The sequence below is a fragment of the Gambusia affinis genome, linkage group LG22, assembly GCF_019740435.1.
Source record: "Gambusia affinis linkage group LG22, SWU_Gaff_1.0, whole genome shotgun sequence".
Taxonomy (NCBI): domain Eukaryota; kingdom Metazoa; phylum Chordata; class Actinopteri; order Cyprinodontiformes; family Poeciliidae; genus Gambusia; species Gambusia affinis.
In genome coordinates, this window is record NC_057889.1 from 343,598 (window position 1) to 352,502 (window position 8,905).

At 42.6% G+C, this 8,905-nt stretch overlaps 1 protein-coding gene across 1 annotated transcript; it reads right to left on the bottom strand.

Annotated features, from left to right (window-relative positions):
- Positions 1-6,067: 6,067 nt before the first annotated feature.
- Positions 6,068-7,889, bottom strand: LOC122825552 (insulinoma-associated protein 1a-like). The gene has a single exon (XM_044106991.1). It carries the CDS (start codon positions 7,762-7,764, stop codon positions 6,547-6,549), a length of 1,218 nt encoding a protein of 405 aa, XP_043962926.1. The 5' UTR covers positions 7,765-7,889; the 3' UTR covers positions 6,068-6,546.
- Between the last annotated feature and the right edge of the window lie 1,016 nt (positions 7,890-8,905).

Sequence of the window (8,905 nt, forward strand, 5' to 3'; positions counted from 1 at the left end):
CATCAGGAAATATACATGTTTGAATTAATCACTGTAGATTCTTTAACATTATTGTTACTGTTTTGTAGGATTTAATAATTAATTTTCAAACTCACAATGGCTTCCAGATACCAAATATATATTCTGTAAAAAATTAATTGAAATTGTAAAAGTGATCTTGCTCAAGCAGCCAAGGGCAGGTGTTAACTAATTAAAATTAGTAATTTACTCAATTACTCTGCAACTTTTGACAAAATAAAAAAATTAATTAATTAAAATTAGGACTATTTTTCCATGTTATACTCTTGAGTAAATTTTGTTGATATGCAACCTAATGCAAGTAACTTAACTGAATGAAGAACACATTTTAATCCATAAAGAAATAAAACACGATACACAGATAAATGTTTGTTAGGTTTCTTTTTCTTTGTTAACACTAGAAAACTGGTAAGTATGTAAAAACATTTTTCTATCTTTCAAGTGTAGTTTTCCATCCCGTAATGTTGAACCATAGCAGTTTGTGCTACATGGTTCTGTACCTGGTACGAGCAAAGAGGACAGTAATATTTATCGTTCATGCAATACGGGAGAATCTCCTCTCCGTTCCAAATGGATCGGTGGATCTGTATAATAAAAATAAAAAACAAAGTTTGAGTATAAAATACATTTCTCAACTAAACATGTTATCTACTTTACTATTTTTATCTAATATTGTCCTGCAGGATAATAATTAGCTATGCTACATACTAAAATTAGCCTTCCCCGTATGAATTACGAATTTCACTAGTTTACAGCTGTTAATTATATTTTCAACCTAATCTAGAAAAGCGTATTGATTTACTATGTGAAAAAATTTAAGAAGGTAAAAATACTTTTTCTTGACTTTGTGGGTTTTGTTGATCGTGTGCCGAACACCAGTGGAAGAACCTCTTAAACTTCTTTCTTTCTTCGTTTCCTCTTAACCCCGCGTCTTTAAGGTATTTATATTAGTGATTATGAAAACAGCGCCCCCTTCATTTCCGGAATGCAATAGTCCCATTTCCAAATAAGGTATGGGACTGACGGAAAGGTCCATCCCCGCCCCTTTCTGTTGGCTGCAGCGAGGTCCTTTTTTTTTTTTTTTTTTTTATTGATAATAAAGGGGTTTACATCCATCTATCCATTTTCTGAACACCCTTCGTCCCTAATGGGGTCGGGAGGGTTGCTGGTTCCTCTCCAGCTGCGTCCCGGGCGAGAGGCGGGGTCACGGGGTCACCCTGGACAGGTCGCCAGCCTGTCTCAGGGCAACACAGAGACATACAAGACACACAACCATTCACACACACACTCACACCCAGGGAGAATTTAGAGAAACCAATTAACCTGACAGTCATGTTTTTGGACTGTGGGAGGAAGCCGGAGAACCCGGAGAGAACCCACCATGCACAGGGAGAACATGCAAACTCCATGCAGAAAGACCCTGGGCCGGGAATTGAACCCAGGACCTTCTTGCTGCAAGACAACAGCTTTACCAACTGCACCACTGTGCAGCCGTAAGGGGTTTACAAACAAGCAAAATTAACAACACAAATGAGTAATAAAACAGACAGTAATACCAGGGTGTTACATATCAAGCATCGAAAAGCAAATAAATAAATGAAAAATTAACTCAGAAAGATATTAAAGTAAGAGCACAAATCCATTGTCTTAATGGCTTTTCTATTTTTTGAATATTCGAGAGATCTAATATATTGTTTGAATTCCTCTCTAAAGGCTGCAAAGCGAAGTTTCTGATTTGAAAATTTAGACTTATGTATATGATATTTGGCGATGAATAAAATTAGATTGATAATATAAAAATGTTTAGTTTTATTAGTGGGATAAGAGAAGAATCCAAACAACACATTTATATAGTTAAGAGAAAAGCCAACAAGAAAAAAAGTTTGGGAAATAAATGTACAAATATCTTGCCAGAAAATATATGAGAAATTACACGACCAGAATAAACGACAGAGATTTTCTTCATGAGTCGGCAGAATGAACAGTTTGTGTCAATGTCTTTTTTGTATTGAAGGAAAAATTTACAGGGATAAAAACGATGGATCATCTTAAAAGATACTTCTTTGATCTTATTAATAATCTAATATTTAGATGGAAGACACCAGATTTTTTCCCAGTCCAGGTTGGAGGCAAAGTTATTCCAATAAGAGAAAACATTTGGAGCAGAGACAGATTGGAGCTGAAGTGATTCAGCATGTCAAAACACCTAGGAGAAACCTGCAGTTTGGAACAATATGGCTGCATTAATAACTAGAAAGGACAATAAACTCTAATTGATGTAAAAGGTGCTGAAACACTGAGGGACCCAACAGTTAAACACATTCAGCAGAACACAGTCAACCAGAATTCAATATCAAATATATAGCTAATTCTTAAACCGTGGAGTGAATTAAGATGATGTAAATGAATAGACAAACTGCCTTCAAGGATTAGAAAATAGAAAGGAAGCTGAATATTAATGTGTAGGTTCTGTAGGTGAACCTGAGATCTTACTTCTGAAGGGCTTGTTGTGTCCATTAGGACAGGAATGAATTTCTGTCCAGTTGAGGATAGCGGTAGTGATGTTACGTGATGAGCCGAGGCTTCGAGGCGTGTGTCGAGTAATGGAGGGGGCGTTTCCGTAAAGCGCGTATCGAGGCTTGCTTCATTTAGGGGAGGAGCCGAAAACGATGACGTCCGAAGCCTCGCTGCCCGGCTGTACCACGTGACTGCTTCGGGAAGTGGCTCAGATTTTGGCGCGGGGTTTAGAAACCACACAGGCTTCGTTCAAAATGTGGGTTGTTGTAGGCGAGTTGCGGTCAGTTGAGAGAGTGGATAGAGTTTTGATAGTTTGGATTGTGGTTATTTAGTTTGAGACAGGTAGGGAGAATATATATATATATATATATATATATATATATATATATATATATATATATATATATATATATATATATATATATATATAAACACATATAAACACTACAACTTCCCCACCCAATAGGGCAGTTTTACTTGGAAGTCATAGGAAAGCACAGGCCGCCGCACGTCGTCCACAACTCCTCGTCCTATGAGAGAGAGACAGAAACAGAGACAGAGAGACGCAGATACAGAAAGAGGGAGAGAAAAAAGACACAGGCAAAGAGAGAGAGAAAGATATATAGATCTAGAGATAGAGAGAAACAGAAAAATAAAAAATAGATATTTACAGAGAGAAAGAGATAGATACATAAAGACAGAAAAAGAGAGAGAAAGAGAGAAAAAACAGAGACAAAGAGAGAGGGAGAGAGAGATAGAGATAGAGAGAAAAAAATATATATATATACAGAGAGAGAGGGAGACACAGAGAAAGGAAAAAAGAGAAAATCCTATCCTGTCCCACAGCTATCCTATTTTTAATTTTAATTTTAATTCTAATATTAAGGATATGTGAGTTTTCACCACTTGATTTAACTTGAGTTACCTTGAACTCCAATACCATCATCACACACATCATAAGCAGATTTGCTCTGGAATAAGCAAGGTATTGATCTAAATGAATTTTTCCCCCCTTCCCCCTTTATTTATTTTTCTGGGATTAATATTTAATGTTTTTAGACTTTATTATTTCAGGACTTATAATTGGGTTATTTATTTAATTTGAGCTTTTTACTAATAATCTCACTATTATAAATAGGATTGGTTAGTTAGTTTTAAAGTTCTTAATTTTTATATTAGGATTTTTAAGATAGCTGTGGGACAGGAAAGGATTTTTTTATATTTCTCTCTATCTCTATCTCTATATATCTCTTTCTCTCTCTCTTTGTCTCTTTTTTTCTTCACCTTTTGTGAAGTCATTCCCAAGAGCCATAATAGACAAAAATTCAATTCATCACACGTGTTAAGATACAGCTGGTTGTGATTATACACCTGGCCAGTAGGTGGTTTCGTGTGCACATGCAGCCTCAAGAAATGAACCCTTTCTCCAACCAGTTGGCTCAAGTGGTTCAATGCCTCATGAGGCTTCATCTCACCATCACTAGATAGCGGTGACTTGACTTCTTTTCCTTCAATGATCACTCGGACTCCAGCAAAGTGGGCCTTTTCTCCTTCCTTCCTGGCTGCCTCAATTAATGGCCACAGATTTTCACGCAGAGCTTTGTCAGCTGTGGTGAGATCCTCTGTAAACCTCAGCCTGTTTTATCAACTTGATTTTCATTTATAATTTGCTTGCACCTGGTGCGAAATATTTGGGCTGTCCTAAGAGGTGCCTGAAATAAAATACTGTGTGTTTGAATCCGGTAAGAACTTTTAGCATTCAACCTTTTAGCTCAGGCTTCATACTTCTGAAAACTAACGTGGTTCCTTAAAGGCTTCCTAAAAAAAAATTTTCTCAAAGTTTTTTTTTTTTTTAGTTGAACAAACTGTATACAGTTTGTTCAACTGTATACAGTCAATTAAACTGTATACAGAAACTGTATACATGCAACATAGGTAGAAAAATTAAACAAAAACAAGGGGCTAAGACTAAAGACAAGCACATAAAACAGTAAGGCAACTGAATAATAATAGAGTAGGATTTTAAAACAAAAGAAAAGTAGAGATACCGGTAGTTACTTTTCTTGCAGAAACAGATTTCAAATATTTCAGTGAGGTGTAATAAAGTTTAAATTGGTTAAGAAAAAAATCAAAACAAGCGAGGTCCTTCTCGCTGCAGGAAGGGGCGGGACGAAGCACTCAGTCTCAGACGGGACCATTGCACTCCGGAAGTGAAGGGGGCGCTATTTCCTATATTATCCGCGGTCTCCCGTTTTTATTTTCTTCTGATATATCATCACCTTAAGGAAGGATTTTCACTGTCAGCATGTATTTGAACTTTTCTCTTATTTACTTCAGTGCAGCTCACAGTTTTTAACAAAATTCTGTAGCTTTCTGTGAACTTCTAAATCTGCTCCGAGGGTTTGGGTAGCAGCTCCTTCTCAATCGTCTCTGACGTCCAGCTGACGCTCTGACAGGAAATGAGGTATTGATGAGGCAGGAAATAACTGGCAGCATCGATCAGCTGTTGTTTTCTTCTTCAGCCAATCAGATCCATACCTGTTGACAGGTGGGTTGTAACCAATCAGCTTCCAGCACTGGAGGAAAGGTCACCTGTTGATGTTTTCCATCGACTGCAGGAAATGGAATAATCTGAGTGAAACACGGATGACAGGTTGACCTCTGACCTCTGACCTATAGATCAGAGAGGAGCTCTGACTTGTTTCCACTGAAACATTTTTATTGTTTTTGTTTTTCTGATCAGAAAATGGAAATAATTCATCTTTTGCTTCCTGATTTCATCTAAAAACAGGAATGAAAAGAAACATAATTTTTTTCATTTATATCATTAAATTTATTATTATTAAAAATGATAATAAATCTAAAAATATTAGTTTTAAATGGATTTTCAGGTACATGTTGAAAATACACTTAAAAACTGTTTTCCATCTTCATACTTTTTACTGAAGCAAATGAGTTTAGTGATAAATTAGAATATATTTCTGATGGGTCACATTTGTCTGATTAAAAATACCTTTTGAGAATAACCTGAGCTGTCTTATATAATCAACATCCAATCATTTGAAATGTGGAGTTTTCAGCAGAAGGGACAGAAATCAAGGCTGGGAAATGAAAATTTGTGTTAATCATCTTTATTTTGTGATAAAGTTTCAATAATATTCTAATTTATTAAGTGACTGTAAATCAGAGAATCCTGCAGCAGAAATGAGGATTAGAATATTTGTAATATAGAAAGATGTTAAAAATATATTTAATTTTAAAACGGCTGAAAACAAAAAAAATAAATAATCAAAGAAATATGAAATCTAACTGAAGATGCCTTCCAGCTCAGATGATAATAAATGGAACTAATAATTAATAACCTGATTATTTGGTTGCAGAAAAATCCAACAGAAAGCAGAAAATCTGATTCTCAGTTTGGTTTTATTGTTTTTTTGGACATTTAGCAAAAATGAAAAACATTCAGAACAAGAGCGAGTCAATAACTGAAGAAGAAGAAGAAGAAGAAGAAGAAGAAGAAGAAGAAGAAGATGATGATGATGATGATGATGATGATGATGATGATGATGATGATGATGATGATGATTGCAGAAGCGGGTCAGAAAAGCACTAATTATTTAAAAGACCCTTAAACGCACCAGAAATCACAGCAATAATTTAATAATAGTGATAATAAATACAGACATAAATAACAATAAGATGATTTAAGGCGGTTTCCCAGCAGGCAGCGCGGCTACTCTCTGATCCACGGATCTATTATAGCTACTCAGTGACGGGAAAAGAACCGGAGCGGACCGAACCGGACCGAACCGGACCGGACCTCTCTTAGGTCTACAGCTAATAGCACTTTAGATTCTACAGGATCCTCCGCAGTCGAAATCTCTTGGACTCCCTCTGACTGAGATGAAGTGTCCTTGAGCAAGGCAGAAACTTCCAGGACAAACAGGGAAAATGTTCTGGGATCACTTCCGGTGTGGTCCCATCCGGACCGGACCGGACCGGACCAGAGCCTCAGCAGGCGGGGCGCAGCGGCACCTGCAGCAGGATCACCTGGCGGCTCTCGGACGGGTGGCACTTGTTGACGTGTCGGGTGAGTCCCGGCGAGCTGTGCAGCAGGGCGGGGCAGTGCTGGCAGGGGAACACCTGGGCGGAGTGCAGCAGCCGCAGGTGGCGTTCCCTGCCCCCGCTGCTGCCGAAGCGCTCCCCGCACACCGGACACGCGTGGCTGTGGCACGCGCTCAGGTTGAGCGGCCGGAGCTCTGCGCGGTTGCGCGGGCCTCGGTGAGCCGCCAGATGTTTCCGCAGGTAGGCTTGGCGCTTGAAGTGCTTCCGGCACCGCGGGCAGTCGTACAGCCCGTCCTCGGAACCGGTTTCGGACGGTTCGGGGCTGGAGGAGTCCCGGTCGCTGCTGTTCTTGGCGGGCGCGGGTTTGTGCCAGCGGCGGTGGGAGGCCAGGTTGGCCGGGCAGCTGAACACCTTGTCGCAGTCGGGGCAGCGGTACTCGACCCGGACGATCCTGGAGCAGCGGTGATGCGCCAGGGAGAACGGGTCCGGGTAGGCTTCTCGGCACAGCTGGCACACCAGCCCCCCCGGCGGGGGGCGCTCTCCCGCCGCCGGCCTCGGCTCCACCGGAGCCTCTTTGATCTTGAGCCCCAGGACCGGGGACGTGGTGACGTCATCTACAAAGTGCAGCTTCCGGATGGCTTTGGTCCTCTTGGAGGTGGCAGCATTGCCCCGGCGCTCTGCGTCGCCCGTCGGCTGCTTGGCGCCCCCGGCCAGGAGCGCGCTGGCCTTCAGCTCCGCCGGACCGAACTGGTTCTTCAGTGCGGGGAAGGACTCTGCTGAGGCCGGGGATCCGAGGCTACAGCGCCGCTCCGGGGAGCCCTCATGGTTCCGACTGACGGGCCGGGTCGGGCTGTACAGAACCCGGTTCACCGTCTCCGGGTTCCCGAACTGCACCGGCTTGGTGGTGGGATCCGGTTCCGGAGCAGCGGCCGCCGCCCTGCAGGTGTGCGCGCGCTTCGGGATGGAGAAACGCCGCTGCTGTTGCGGCGGCTCATCGGCGGCGGCTACCCGCGCGTCCTCCTCCCCGGAGCCGACCCGGTAGGACGCCGGGGCAGTCTTCCGGCTCCGCTTCACCAGGAAGCCTCTGGGCATGTTCGGTCCGGACGGGGAGGCTCTGCGGGGGGAGAAACAAATCCACGCTGAGCTGCGCGTAAAGCCGAACATCCACCGCGTGGTTCTGATCCAGTCTCCTCTCAAAACAACAACAACACTCTGCTTTAAGACCACAGGATGACACCGCGCCGGCCTGAGCCTCCACCAATCAGAAGCCGCCCCGCTCCCCCCGGGGGAGGAGGGGGGAGCAGATGTACCTGAGGGTTTCACACACACTCAAAACACACTCAAAACACACACACTCCCTCCTCGGCCAGCAGCGTCCTGATGACTTTCAACTAACGTGTTCTGGTCCGGGTCGGTTTGGATTTTTAGAGAAATTTAACATTTAATTTTATTTTATTTTTTTTTAAATCTTCAAATAAAATGAAATTCGGCTCAGATTTAGTTCTCTTTCCGCTCAGATGCGAACCGAACCTTAACTCCGTCTCATCCATAATTGATGAGCAGAGGCCGGTCCACTTTGCATCATAATGGCGGCGCTTGAAAGGACCCCCCCCACCCCACCCCCGGTCCATGGCGCGTGCTGCGCTAATCAGCGCGCGCTTTCTGCGTCTCCAAATGGTGCAGAACAGACTATGTAGGAGCAAATCAAACCGGATCAGAACCGGGTCAGAACTCCGGTCGGTTCTTCAGTGGTTCTGCCTGAGGTCCAACAGAAAGTACTCCTGGTTCGGTGTTTCCTCTGGTTCTGATCGTGTCTTATACCGAACCTGGTTCCGGTTCTGCTGAACTAAATGACTAAATATCAGAGATGTTAACAGGAGAAGAAGGACCAAGCAGAACTGGGCCGGTTTTCAGCAGGACTCCATGTTTGGACCGGCAGCCTGGACCGGTCTGGACATATGCTTGGGGGGGGCATTAGCATACAGCTGCACACACACACACACACACACACACATCTCTGCTGAGGAAAGATGCTGAAGCTCAGACCAGGTTCTGTCAGAACCGGAGTAATCAGAACTTATTCTGCTGGTTCTGAGGAACATCTGGATCATCTCAGGCTGCATCCAGATGTTCCAGTTGAGTCTGAGGTCATTCAGGGTCAAACAGGATCCATTTTGTTTTATTGATCATGGATTATCAGAAATCCTCTGCTCTGCTTGCTGGTCTCCAGGTTTTCTTCTTCTGTGTCTCTGTTGGTTTCTAGGTCCTTTAAAAGCATAGAGCGTAAATACCACAATACAAAAGG